Source organism: Neopsephotus bourkii, unplaced genomic scaffold, assembly GCF_033783945.1.
Source record: "Neopsephotus bourkii isolate Nb327-2 ecotype Australia unplaced genomic scaffold, CSIRO-AGI_Nbou_v1 NB_860, whole genome shotgun sequence".
NCBI lineage: Eukaryota > Metazoa > Chordata > Aves > Psittaciformes > Psittacidae > Neopsephotus > Neopsephotus bourkii.
Window position 1 is genome coordinate 1,521,934 of NW_026901356.1, and position 14,708 is coordinate 1,536,641.

At 41.0% G+C, this 14,708-nt stretch overlaps 2 protein-coding genes across 3 annotated transcripts in view; one reads left to right on the forward strand and one right to left on the reverse strand.

Moving 5' to 3' along the window:
- Positions 1-14,708, reverse strand: part of MPPED2 (metallophosphoesterase domain containing 2) — a 276,881-nt gene that overhangs the window by 133,810 nt on the left and 128,363 nt on the right. The window lies entirely within an intron of this gene.
- Positions 1,170-9,195, forward strand: ARL14EP (ADP ribosylation factor like GTPase 14 effector protein). Of its 2 annotated transcripts, none has more exons than XM_061356577.1 (4): positions 1,170-1,224; positions 4,631-5,137; positions 6,094-6,224; positions 7,656-9,195. In XM_061356577.1, exons 2-4 carry the CDS (start codon positions 4,715-4,717, stop codon positions 7,882-7,884), a joined length of 783 nt encoding a protein of 260 aa, XP_061212561.1. In that variant the 5' UTR covers positions 1,170-1,224; positions 4,631-4,714; the 3' UTR covers positions 7,885-9,195. The 2 variants fall into 2 exon arrangements, with proteins under 2 accessions (XP_061212561.1, XP_061212560.1); XM_061356576.1 differs by lacking the exon at positions 1,170-1,224 and adding an exon at positions 4,176-4,280.

A 14,708-nucleotide genomic window follows, 5' to 3' on the forward strand; every position in this document is an offset into this window, starting at 1 on the left:
AAGCACAGTACACAGTGACCATATTTCACTTCACAAAATTCACTTCCCCCTTCTTCAGCAAAGATCCACCAAAAGAACGGGACACTACAGAGTACAAGTCACCTCCTGGGAACAAGCACAGAACAAAGCAGATGCTTCTGTGTACTTCACTGCCTTACACCACCCCAAATAGATTGTGGCTACTATAAGAGAAAGCTCTCTCATTCAGAAACATCTGATAAATGCACAAACCATGAATGTGTGAGAAGATTTTCTCCTGAGACACAAAACCGGTTTCGCTGCACGTCCCTCATTTCACAAGCCACCAGTCTGAGACAGCATGAGCCTGCACACGAGGGTCTTTCAAGTCCCTCTACATTTTGAGAAGATAGAGATTAAATCCAGATTAAAAACATGTCTCCAGTCAGATCTATACACAACAATATTGCAACAATTCCAGCAGAGAATCGCCAAGAAACCCTGAAATATGAGCAAAACTAAACAGCTCTTTGAGGGAGAAATTTCCTCAGCTGAGCTATGTCATGAGTAACCCATTTCCTGACCCATTTTCTGGAGAGGTTCTTAATAGCCATTTGCTTGCAACAACAGAAGAACAACCACCCTCTTGAGTTTGCTCTTGTTCATATGCGCAGCGATCGACATGCAGAAGTTGTAGCACATCAAGGTAGCTCCTGGCTGTCAAAATTCAAACTCCACTTGCGTGTGTGATGTAACATTTTCAATAGGACACTCCTAGGAAAAGCTAAGAACTTTTGTTGGAAGGACTTTTCCAAGGACTTCCTAATATTTCAAAATCCATAGAAACCATTAGAAAGCAAGCAAATGCATGTTTAGCATTTGGAGCAAGAGCCACAGAGGCTTCCATTCATTACAGTACAGCACCGTCAAGTGGCTGTATAAACATAATATGCATAAGCTGCAAATGAAAGGAAAAGAAAGCAGTATAAATCCCCATAAAGAAAGAGATTATAGAAAAGGAAATTACACACAATACACTCCACTAGGGTAAATAACAAACATCCCGGTGGGAGGAGCTGCCCTACGGACTCACGTAACTGCTACGTCGCTCCCCCGTGACTACCGTGTGACCGCCCCGCAGTGACTCGTAGTCGCTCTTCCTGTCTTCTAGGAGCCGCCGTTTGGGTTCTCCACTCCGTAGGGCGGGCGCAGGTCCGGTCGTACCCGCTCCGGGAACGCGGGAGGCGGGTGCCGGCCCGCGGCCAGGTACCGGGACAGAGGAAGGGGCAGACGGAGGCCACGGGCCGCGCCGGGGGAGGGCGGGATCCAGCCGCGGCGAGGTACCGCGCCAGGCCCCGCGGAGCGGTTGGGCCGCGTCTGGAAGGAGCCGCCCGCGGGCCGGGGTTGCCCGTAGGCTGCAGAGAGCGCTTCAGGGGCGCCCAGCTCTTCTCGGGCCCCGGCCTGTGGCTGCCCAGGCGGGTCGTGGGGCCGGCGCTCTGTGGTACGGGCAGCGAGCGGGCGGCTTCCCGCTGCAGTGCGGCTCGGGCCTGGCCACAGCGCCGGTAGGGGCTGGCACCGCTCGGAGGAGCAGCTGCTGTACCGTGCTTAAGCGTGGGGCCTCGTTGGCAGGGAAATAACGAGGGGAGAGAATATAAAACTAAAAGGGGAAAGGAAAAAGAAACAGCACAAGTGATGCACAATGCAACTGCTCACCAGCTGCCAGTTGATACCCAGCCCGACCCCAGCAGCTATTTGGGTCTTCCGGTTAACTACTCCTCCCCCACTGGGCATGACGTGCTGTGGTATGGAATACCCCTTTGGATAGTTTGGGTCAGGTGTCTTGTCTCTGCTTCCTCCCAGCTTGTTGTGCCCCTCCACACTGGCAGAGCATGAGAGACTGAAACATCCTTGATCAGAGTGTTTGTCCTGGGTTCAACAGTAGCAGTCATTTTTCTCCTTAGTAGCTGAGGCAGTGCTGTGGTTTTGACTTTTAGCCTGAGAACAACACTGATAACATCGATGTTTTTAGTTGTTGCTCAGTAATGTTTACTCCAGCCAAGGACTTTCTGAGTTGGGCTATGTATTGGTCAGCAGGTGGTGAGTGGTTGTATTCTCTTCCCTTGTTATTTCCCTTATCATTATTATTATTATTGGTGGCAGCAGTAGTGGTTTGTGTTATACCTTAGTTACTGGACTGTTCTTATCTCAACCCATGGGAGCTACATTCTTTGGATTCTTCTCCCCATCCCTGGGGGTGGGTGGTGGGTGGGTGAGGATGAAAGGGGGGAGTGAGGGAGCGGGTGCATGGTTCTGAGTTACCAGTTTAAACCACAGCGGTGTTACTGATCAACAGCTAAAGACAGCAGTGTTATCAGCATTGTTCTCAGACTGAAGCCAAAACACAGCACTGCAGCAGCTACTAAGAAGAAAATTAACTCTGTCCCAGCTGCAGCTAGGTAATCTGAAGCTTTTTCCAGGAATACTTACAAAACAAATGAATACGATAACCTCTGTTACCCGTACACTGTCACTGTGGTGATAGACTTGGTGTGCTTTGCCTATGTTTCCCATAGTGGTATTTCAGGTAGGGTAGTCAACTTCCAGAACAGCAGCATGCCAAGGGTAGAACTGTAGTGATTATTTTTTGTTTTACAGAAGACAAATTGTTAGGGGCTTTTTGTTGGTTTGTTTTTAAATAGGGCATCTCCCAAGAGCTCCTACTTCTAATACACATGCAAATTCTGAAAATTCACATTGCCGCTTTCATATTGACCTACCGTGAGTCCTCATCCACACACACAAGCCCTACCTACCACAGTGGGAATTTGCCAAGACCATCAAGCTTGGTGCATAGCCTTTAACAGATGACTTCAAATAATTTAGTGTTAGCTAAATTGCTGATCAAATGTTAACTCTGCTGCAGTGAGCTTTGATCATACACAGTTCCAGTTAGTAGGTTGGAAAGACAAAATTTACGAGCCTAAGGAAAACCAAAAGATTAGTTCTGAGTATAGCTGCTTGATTACCATGGTAAATTTGGACACATGGTCTTTTAAAAGAGATTAAAAAAGAAAGTATTATTCCAAGTCACTACTGCGGTAAAAGCACATAAATAGGCAAAAAAAAAAAAAAAAAAAAAAAAAAAGGAGAAACTCCAGGAAGCAGCAGCAATACAAGTGAAAACAATTGCTCATCACCAACCAACCCCCAGCCATTCCCTGAGCACTATGCTCCCAACCTCCTCCCTCAGGTTTATTGATGAGCCTGATGCCAGCTGGCCTTTGGGTCAGTTGGGGTAAGCTGTCCTGCCTGAGTCACCTCCCAGCTCCTTGTACATGTGAAGGGGGGGGGGAGGAGACTTTAGCACTGTAGAAGCACTGTTCAAGATCGGCTAAGTCATGAGGGTGCTATCAACACCATTTTCAGTGCAAATTCAGGACATCACCTTGTACCAGCTGCTGTGAAAAAATTGAACTCTCAGCCAAAACAGTACACAGCTTTTTGTCTGAATTCTGGTTTTGAATAGTGTGTAGGTGAACATTAACATTCCAGTTAGGCTATATTCATTGTAGTTAAGGTTCTCAAATATTTTGAAAGCAGATGAGTGCCTTTCTTTTGTTAAGAAATTTGTTCTTTATGTTGCAGTAGAAAATAGAGTCATAGAGTCATAGAATCATAGAATAGTTAGGGATGGAAAGGACCTTAAGATCATCAAGTTCCAACCCCCCTGCCATGGGCAGGGACATCTCACACTAAACCATCTCACCCAAGGCTCTGTCCAACCTGGCCTTGAATACCGACAGGGATGGAGTGTTCACAGCTTCCTTTGGTAACCCATTCCAGTGCCTCACTGCAGGCCCTGATGTGTCAGGGCCAGTATTGGATTTGCAGCAAACTTTAGCATGGTGTGAAACCTCTTTGCAGTAGCAAGCTTTGTATTTGTTAATGGAATTAGTGTTTAAATAACTGCCCAATATTTACATCAAACAGCATGGCACTCAGTTGGAGGGCACTGCAAAAGCCACATGACCATAACAACTGAAGACATCTAGAACCACCAGCTTTTGTGTATACCCCAGGCTGCTTATTGAAAAGGCTCAGGTTGATTCTGCACATGTCAACTTGCCCCTGGTCTACATGGGAAGAATATCTAGGGAAGCACTGTTGGATGTAAATTACTAACTGACATAAGGCAGCCCATGCAGCCTACCTTCAGCACTTTTTTTTCCCTAGAAACTACTTGGAAACAGGATGGGTGAACTGTTTAACCATCAGCAGTCTCTTCCTGTGGACTACCTATGCAAGTGGTCTTGACAAGCAAGGTCTGTGCTGAGAGAGGGGGCCCCCAGGAAACTAATGACCAGAGCAGGCTGGTGTCTGAAGAGTTCATCCACCTCATATCTCCAGCTCCCAGACTGCTTTTGAGAAAGTAATGCTACTGAACATTTTGAATTGATGCTTACAGTAGTGGGGAAAAAATTCCCAAAAGCCTCTGAAATGAGTAAGATGCTTGGTTTAATTCCAGAATTAAAGTTAGTGTATTTTTAGTCTTCTCTAGAGTAGTAGGCTATAAGTTCTTTACATGTCTTAATTACTTGGACCTAGTCTGTGTAGCTTGCAGGTAAATGTTTGCAGCACGAATCTCATTGATTTTTTAATACTTTTTTTTTAGGGTGATCTTCATAGAAAATACTAAAGACTTCAAAGGATTCACATTAGGCAAAATAAGCAAATTAAGTTGTTCTGAAAAAGTAAAATGGATGCTTGTTCAGTTGGAGTTCAGCTTCAAACTACCAATGAATGCCATAAGACCTATTACACCCGTCACACTGGTTTCAAATCTAAGCAAGATCTATCTTCATCTGATCTACTGTTGCTTCAGCTTAGGACCGGAATAACCCTTTCAGAGAACAATACAATCTGCTTCCACCATGCAAAAATTTACATTGAAAGATTTGAAGACTTGCAGAAGTCATGTTGTGATCCCTTCAATATACACAGAAAACTATCAAAGAAAAACTTGCGAGCAATTGACTTGGATGATGCAACTTTTCTAAGCGCCAAGTTTGGAAGGCAGTTTGTACCTGGTTGGAAGCTTTGTCCCAAATGTATGCAGATAATAAATGGAAGCGTGGATGTTGAATCTGAAGATCGTCAAAGACGAAAACTTGATTCAGACGTACGTATATAAATCAGTTTTCCCAGTCCCTCTCAAGTTCTGCAAGCTGTTGGAACTTTGCTTCATACAAGCCTTAGCTAAAGAAATAAAGTTTTTTAATAGAAATTTGAAAGTGTTAGTCTGCTAGTTGTGTAGGAGTTCAGTATACTCCAACCTTTACTTGGAGTACCTTAAAAATTCCACTTCCCTAATTACTACAGTCTTTTAGATGTGAATGATTGTGTCTGCTGTGGTGGCTTACAACTTACAAGTCTGCTGCTGGTATTTTAAGCTGTTACTCAAGCCTTGCAAATAACAAGCTCATGTGCTTAAAACTGAGCACCACAAAGGTTTCTTCCAAAGGATTTGAGATAAACTTTGGGTTTAGTAACTTCAGTTTGAAAATAAAATTACCCACTATCTCAGACAGTTCATCACCAAGTGGCTCTACATTGAGGCAAAATTAAGTGTACTAGTTGTGGTGTCTGAGCTGTGAAGGCCATGGTGTTTGTTCAGGAGCAGTAATGGACTGTAGGCAGTGGGAGGATAATGCTTTAAGTGCTGAGTTTGGAATACAGCTTGTACATTGTTGAATGCAGTGTTCTAGCTGTAGGCAGGCAACCAGTAGAAGTGTGGGCAACCAAATTGGCAAGAGCTCATCCATATATGCCCTGTAGCAAAGCAGAATTGCATTCCAAGAGCTGTTGCCCAGCTCTGTTTTTCAGTTGCTTGTCAGTGTGACACTGATAGAGTGAAATTTGAAAGGATTGATAAAAACTGCTACTGAAAAACTGGTATTGTTATGTTTTGAGACTGGAAGAATTTTAAGACTGAAGTTGTTTCTCCAGGGAAATCCAGTGCTTGAGTTGAGGTCAGCCATTTACCCAAATTATTACAATATCCTGGCTTGAATGAACATTTTCTTACAAATTCAGGTTTGTATTTGTAAACAAATTAATTTTTCTGTCTTTGTTCAGGGGCGTACAGCTAAGGCTTTGAAGTCTCTACAGTTTGCTAATCCAGGCCGACAGACTGAATTCACTCCTGAGACCAGCAAGAGGGAAAAAAGAAGGCTGCAAACAAAAAATGCGGCATTTAATTCAGACAGGTGAGCTGTTTCCTATGCTTACACTGTCTTCAACTTCCACTTCAAAATAAAATAGCCTTGATGATTAGTGTTCTTGTAACACTGTGACATTCTCCATGTAGATGTTTGCACCTTTACAGATGGCTTTTTTGGTTTTGAGGATGTTAAAGCTTACTCTCATTACTGAGATAATGAAAGATCAGGTATTACATACAGTCTATATTTCAGGCAATTAGAACATAAACAAGTATTTGGTAAGGTGTGACAATACTACACAGGTCATAGATGAAGTGATTAATTTATACATAAACTAAATTGCTAATAGGCTGAATTTGAATACAGTAAGATCAAGTAGACTACATGTAAAATATTGGAGTTGTCATCTTCCATTAAAACCAGTAGTTACACTTTGGAAAAAAAAGGTGCAAGGTAGGACCATACCTTCCCCCCTTCCCCCCCCAAAAAAAAAAAAAAAGTGTCCAAGTTGGACAACACTAGGTAATAAATAGAAACATTTTAATGTGACTGATTTCTACAAGAGAAAGGTATATGCAACTGAATTTTGTCTGGCATTTTCCACTAGAAAGTTTGAACCAGCTCAGTCTTGTGCTGATAGAGAGTGATGAAAATCTCAGTTTAACTAGTCATACAATGTTTGTTAAAACATGAAAGAAAGATCTCATTCATGCTTTTCCCCTGTTCTCCATCCAAGTTTAACCTTAAAAGACAAAAGCAAGGCTCTAGATGTGCTATTTACAAACTACACATCCTTTCCCCCTCCATTTGCTTCCCCTACTCAGTTTGGACAGAAGTTGCAACCAGGGAAATTTTGTTGAGATGTTATGAAAACTTTGTATGTGGTAAAATGCTGGATCGCAAGTATTGTGGCATCTCTGACATTAGAGCTGTTCAGAACTCAACTAGCTGTAGCCCTGAGTAGCTTAATTTGAGTTGACCTGGCTTTGAAAAGAGGGTCAGACAAGGTGACTTCCAGAGGTCTCTTCTGAACAGAGTTTTTCTGAGATTCTGGAGTTTAACAGAACTGTTAGGGAGTTGGGTAATGATAAAATATAAAAATACTTTAGAATATGTGCACCCTAAATGATTTTGCTTGACTTCCTTGAATTACAGCTACACATAGAAAAGTAAATTAAGGGAGCATTTCACAACACGGAGGATAATCTGAAGTTTACATCATCTAATAAAAATATTCATCAGTGCCTGAATAAGTGTGCTATTGAAGAAATAAAGCCTTCCCGTTCTTGAAATTATTTCCAAAGCACTATAGTGGAGATACAGTAAGGATTGAGAAATGTTGTCAAATACAGTAGCATACATCTTTTAAATTAACAGTGTTCAAATGAACACCTGAAGAAAGCAAACTTCTGTCCACAACTGCTAGCAGCTTGGCATCAAAATAGGTGGAAATAACCATTGTTTTTCATTATACAGGCAAGTTTTACCAGCCAAGAGTAAAGTCTATGACAGCCAGGGACTACTGCTTTACAGTGGGATGGACCTCTGTGATTGCCTGGATGAAGACTGCCTTGGATGCTTCTATGCTTGCCCCAAGTGTGGCTCCAACAAGTGTGGAGTTGAATGTCGCTGTGACCGCAAGTGGCTGTATGAGCAAATCGAGATAGAAGGAGGAGAAATAATTAAAAATAAGCATGCTGGTTAGAGTATATGCACATTAATTATCCTGAGTATATATTCCATGCTTTGATTAAACACAGCACATTTGTCAGTGGTTTACTGAAAGCCACTGGAATTTATCACAATCCATGTGATTACTATGCTCACATCCACATTTTTTTTCAGTATGATCAGGAGATAATTGTACTACTGTCTTTTTACACGTTATTCTACCTTGTACTCAAGTCCTGTTAGTCATCCAAATAATCTCTCATCAAACAGTCTTTCACTGCTTGTAGGTATAAGGGGGCTAAATTTTCGTGTGGTATATCCTGAGCCACTCATTTGTCTCATACACTGGATGCACCATCTCTCACACACTGCTCCTTTTTCATTCTCTAGGTAAGGATCTCATGGTTGCGAACCTGTTCTATGTGAAACACTCTAAAATTTCTCAATTTACATGTATTATTAAAAGTCTTTCTGTATTAATAGTGAATGCTTCTATAGAGTATCTATGATTCTATCCCAGCTATAACTGATGAATTCAGTCCTGTTCACTTAGACGGGTTCAAAGGCATTTAGGCATTCAGATCCCATCCAAATTACAGGGATTTGAGATAGTTATCCCTATAATTCAAGCCTCATTGTTGAAGTGTTTAACATATTTTCAATGCCTTGACAGTTTAAAGTATTTAACTGTGGTACTGATTTGTTGGTTTCTAAGACAATTGAGATAATTTTTCTGTATTTGTTATCCATCTGTATTTAGACTGGACTAACTGCTACTTCAACAGCCTTCTCCCCTGTTTTACATTGTACTTGGTTTTTAAGGTAAAGGTTCATATGCAGCAGAATTGCATTCAAGTGTCTGTTCCCAAACTGAGAATACCCAGATTGCTACAAAAAACACCCAAACGTTTGACTTTAAATTTTGTTTGGTTAATGCACTATCTATCTGCAGAAAATGAAAATTTTAGAGTATAACATGATTTATGTAGAACACTTTCTAATTTAAATCTAAGTATGTATTATTCTCTGGAATTTTTGTTGTGTTTTGCATGAATTCTGTAATTTTATGATAGACTTGGAAGATATGCATGTTTATTAGGTCACATTTATTCAAGAATACCATGAACTATTGATTTCTGAAGATTTAGTCTTAGTAGGTACTGCAGTGGGTAAAGCTGTATAATCTTTTTTTCTTTTAGAGTGGATTTTTTTCTGATAAGTGTCATGAAGCTTATACCACTAAAATCTGAAGTGATGCTTTGAGTTACACTGACATCTGCTGGTCCTAGTGCAGTATGAGCATCTGTTTATACTACATTTTTATTAAATCTGCTGCAAAAATAAACAGACTTCCTTTTTTTTGGGGGGGGGGGGGTGGCATGGGAAAGGCAGAACATTGGCTGTTCTTCCAGTGATCGGCTCTCTCATTGGCCTTGGATTCCAGCCACATTCATCACAAGAACCATCTTGAGTTTATTCGGGGAGAGCAGCATGCTTTTTATAAATTTCCAGATAGCAACCCCACAACCGAGTAATAGTTACAGCTTCCCTTATGTGCAAATGGCGTTTAATATGTTTTAATTTACTAACTACAGATTGTACTTATCCTGACGCAGCAATTAATCTTGTGTGTTTGATACATGTTTGGAGCTGTTTCACCTCTGAAGCAACCTTTAGAATTAAACCAAAACATAAACAGATACCTCCATGAAAGTGACGGGAAAAGGTGGTCCAGTCTTGTAATTCCTATGTATTTATCTTTTAAATTAAACCACCAAGCAGTACCTATTGTTAATCAACAGGTTTCCAACCGTTTGATGAATATAATTTCTTAAGCCCACAGACTTTGTATTCTTACCTGTTAAAGCATTTCTTTGAAGTGAAATGCAAGTCTGCCAGTAGCTTAAACTGCCTCAAGCATACCATATTATAACTGTATTTATTCATCTCCATTAAGCCGCTAAAAAGTATATTCAATCCCTCGTTTTACAGATTCACTAGCAATGAATACTTTCCCAAATAAATAATTGTTTCCTAACTAAATGTATAGGATTGCTGTTTGACTGAAAACCTGGCTAAGTACTGCGTACAGGTGATCACTATAGAAGCTAATGGAGACTTAGGGTTTCCTGCAGTGAAACAGGACTTTTTGGTGTTGGTTGTTCACTTGTCCTACTTTCATATTTAGGGCATTATATTTACCAGGTCTCCTTACCATGGCTAGGTTGTAGTGGGTTAAGTCCAATAGCATTTTTATATACTCCCATGTCCCTGTCATCTGTTTTTCTCTTCAAAGACATTGCTGCAACATCTTTACCATCTTACTAGGTCTAAAATGCTTACAACTATGGCTCATTTTTTTTCCTGTATGTTTTTATAAACATCACGAGCTTATCCCATCAGCATTTAACAAGCTATTTTGTCATCTAAAAGTGATTGCAAACTGTTCCAAATAGCACATGTAGTTCCCCATCTTTCGGAATAGCTCTACAACTAAGCCTGTTAAACAGTATGTTCTTCTAATATAGCCAAAGGAAACAGTTACTTCCCAGAAAAGCCAAAGTGTATAAACCCTGTGTAATAACCACTTCAAAATCTGCATGCATTAAAGAGAAAAAACAAAGTTACTATGTTAAAACTTGCCCTTTGATGTTAAGTGCAAAAATTAATGCCTAGACAAAATTACATATTCAAAATACAAAAATCAATGACAATAAAAGAAGCTGGTTTATGAATAATACATACCCCATGGATCAATTTGAGCTGATTGAGCAGAAGTTCCCGATTTTTTAACTGTTAAATACTATGTTAAGTACTGTTTTGATTTCTTTCTCACACAGAGGAAAATTCATACCAAGCTTAGAATGTGATCAAATTTAACATCTGAACTCAGTGAGTTGTTCCTTGGGCTTGTGAGAGACCGTACACCACCTTGTGGTAATGTCTGAGACAGAATGAGCCCTTTCACATCCCCATTAAGTGGAGCTGAAAGTTGCAACCTGATGACACGTGCCCTGTTAAGTAACTAGTGTGCATACTCAATATAGTACAGTTAGGTAGTTAAGTCAGAAAAGGTGATACATTAGCATTTTCAGAATCTATGCTGCTAAAGGCATTTGGGAGATATATTATAACTTTATCCTTAGACACATCATGAATTTGGGTTGGGTTTTTTTCAGTGAAGTTCATAACTCTTAGAAATGACCATAAGGGTATGCTAACTTTTGAATCTCTTGGCTGACCCTTCAAGAGATCAGCAGGAAGTGGACAGACCTGCAAAAAAGCATTATTTTATATTCTAGAAGTCAGAATTAAAGCCTATAAGGTGCCTTTTTTCTTCCTGATTTTAGACCCATTTTAATGTTCTTTTTAGCCTCTTTGTATAGGTGTTGAACATAGTAGCCAGAATGGATGAAAAGTCATCTGCACAAGAGCTCACACTGAAATCCCATAGTGCCATAGCTACACAGAGGGTAAGTGTTCAGGTGGGCATCTGTCACTTATTATGTGACAAAGAAAGAGCTACAGCTTGCTGGAATCGGCATTAAAGCCTTCAAGTTCTAGTCTGATGAAAAAGCATAAATACACGATTTCCAGTTTCAGTTTGTTTTCCTCTAAAATGAGTCACGTTTTTGGGTCATATTTGTGTCTCAGTGGAAACTGGGATGTACAGATATGCTGTAGCTTGTCCCTCATGATCCAGATAATTTTCCCCACTAATTCTTTAACAAACATTCTTATGAAGTTTTATTCACCTTTATACTGACTTTGAACCAGTCAATATCATACTAGTGACAACTAAAGAAAGAGGCTAAGCAGTTCTAAGTTAAACATGCTTTCAAAAGCTACTAATAGTAGAGGGCCAGTTTATTGAAAGGATTATATCTGTATTAAAGTTGCAACTAATATTTACCAATGCCATAGTCAAAACTATTATATTCATTCATGGCAATTAGATTGCAATTTAATAGCTCTCTTCTAAACACGTGTTAACAAATATCTTAGGGAGGTGTGAATGGTTGCAATTAAACTGCCCAGGCACTTGATAACGTGCTCTGAAGTAGGGGGTTTACATTTTAATACCCAGCAGAGGGCATCAGCTTACTGCAAACCCGACCATGAACTTCTGGTGCACCTCTTATTTGCTGTATCCGCACCGTCTGGGCAGAGGGGGATTCTTTATTAGGCAGGTTCAGGACAAGACATTACCCACATCTGTGAGGTTGAAATACAGCAGGCTCAGGTACAAGATTATCACTTAAAATGAGAGAAATGGGTTTGTTTTTCACCCAGCCCCTCAAAAACCTTGCTGATTGGTAGTTCTTTAATTAGAGATCAACACTATTTTTATAGATACAATTTACAGTGTTGACCATGAAACCCTGGTTTAGGGCTCCTGCCTGCACGCTCCCATAGAAATTCAGTATTCCATAGCCAAGAAATCCCCCTCGCATCAGGGTCCTGCACTCATTAGCAGAACAGGGAACCTTCTGACATCCACAGTGGTGCTACAGCTGCGTAACCACGTGTCCTGTTTCCCAGACAATCAAGTGAAATACTTGGACATTATTTTACCAGACTAGCAACAATAGTAACTGGAAGAGGCCTAGCGTAAGCTGTGGTAGGCCATGGTGGGTTATGACAAGAGAGGCAGCCAGGGATGGGAAAAGGCTCCCTGGATCTCCTGCTATTATATTACTAAGCCATGAAAAAGCTGCCCTAATTCTTCCCTTTTCCCCCACTGTCCTTTGGCATATGTACTCATCAGCAAATTACATCTCTAGAGCATACTAAATGACTTGCTCTTCTAGGCTCTAGTTAGGGCAATATTAACAATTAGAGTTCAATAAATTCAGCTCTCCATCTCGCCCACAGGTGACGGCACTGTCAACTATAACTCCTGAGAGTAAAGAGTCATTTAGTGTCCACACAGAGCCCCAGACTGCAACTAGAAGTAAAAGCAATTCTTTTCCTGTTATTCTTCCCTTTGTTCTTGCATTTTCACTGGTAACTCTACCTACTTTAAAGCATTCATTCTGGCCACTGAATTAATACCATTAATTTTCATACTAAAAAAAAGGAAAAAAGGACCAGCAATACCCAACTACCCATCCCAGGTGATCTGCTTACAGAACCATCAGCACTTAAGATCTTTTTAGAGGCAAATCACTGGGAATTCAAAGATCCTCCTCCATTCAAAGCTCTTAAGGCCTCATAAGTCATTTAAGAAACTAGAACTAAGGATTCCATTAGCACGATTACTTTGCTTAAAGGTAGAAAATCAGATTTTACAGACTTTCAGTAGCATAATGTCTCCTAAATTTCTAGATCATCCTTCCTGAGAGTACCAGATAATCCAGATGTATTGAAGAGAACAAGGTTTTGCCTCTCTTCATCTTATTTTCTAATGCAAGTTTGATGCACAAAAAGCCACTGACCAGCCAAAGATAAATCCCCACCAACAAAACCCCCAGCTGCTCCTTTCCTCCTGTTTTATAACCTAATAGTACTCTCACAGGGTGGCTCCATTGGCAGTTTCCAGTCAGATGGGCTGGATCCTGCCAGCTGACTTCAGTGTTCCTGAAACCTTTCTCCTGACAACCAGTTCTTCATAATTAAAGTGATTATATTTCAGCTTAGTTCTCAGTTATTATTTTAGTGCTGCATCCTGGCAGTTTCAGCTCAATCTCTGCGAAAAGAATCAAATCAGTTATTACTGTGTTAAATGCACTTATGTAGTATGCCTAAAGCCTCGGCGAGACTCCCCAAACTGTACAGGCTCTTCCTCTCATCACTGAGGGAAACCCCGATGTTGGGATCCCAAAAGACAATATTTGGGAAACCTTTACAGGATTCCCAAATTATTGGGAATGCTATTCCCATCTTATTGTCTCCCTAAAGACAAGACCCTGAGAAGCCTAAAGTTCCTAGAAAATGTTAAGTGCCAAATACCTGTATCTGAACTTAAATATTTGGGCTTCATGTTGGAGTTCAGTCAGGCTTGGAGATGGGGACAAGGCAGGTGAACATGCAGAGGATTTTCCCATGCTCTCTGTTGGATGTGGTCTTAATAACCTAGCGGGGTAGAAAGCAGAGGGTAATCAATTTACAGTAATGAGAGTGGGTTATAGCTCTAGGCAAACCAGAGTTTTATTTTTCTCAAGAGGAGGCGTTCTTCCTGTTGTGTTGGGGGTTTAGTTTTGCTTCTATAAAAAACAGCAAACCAGAAACGCACAATTCATTCAGCCTGGTCTGTGCCAACCATCTCCACTTATGAGTACTCTGTGTTGTGAGCTGCTGAGTCATTGAAGTAAAACACTAGGCTAGATCAGGTTTGGAGCAAATGAGAACACAGGGCCACTGACAAAGGACATCCTAGAATCGCTGCAGAAGATGTCTGCGGTTTCTCCTCATCCAGTGTGAGGGAACTGCAGCACCCAGCTCTACATGCACAGCACCCCAACTGTGTACGCCCATCCCAAACTGGGGTAACAAGCTGAACCGTGGTTTCCCTCACATGATGCCTTCGCACATACTGGTTCGTCAGTTTTAAGTGGTATCTTTCCTCCAGGATGGTAGAACCTAACCCAGGAACTTTGTACCTGTAACTTATTTAACCTACACAGTGCTCTAAATGGTCTAAGGCTGGTTCAGGTCCTGAACCATGTTGGGTAGTTTTTACTTCTTACAAACCTCAGTAAATCTCCATGTGTGTGTAAGTGCCTGGAGCACTGTACAAGCAGTTGAGCCAAGCAAGTGAGTCGGAGTTGACCTCTCAGAAATACAGGTGCAAACGATGTGGTATAAGTTGCCACTGGTTTTGATTGACTCTGCCTGAGAAGGAAGGTGTAGAAACAC

Excerpts from the sequence above, each read along its gene's own strand:
- ARL14EP (XM_061356577.1), top strand. The coding sequence starts at position 4,715 with ATGGATGCTTGTTCAGTTGGAGTTCAGCTTCAAACTACCAATGAATGC. Across the intron at positions 5,138-6,093 it reads GACGAAAACTTGATTCAGAC|GGGCGTACAGCTAAGGCTTT; the intron begins GTACGTATATAA and ends GTCTTTGTTCAG. Across the intron at positions 6,225-7,655 it reads GCGGCATTTAATTCAGACAG|GCAAGTTTTACCAGCCAAGA; the intron begins GTGAGCTGTTTC and ends TTCATTATACAG.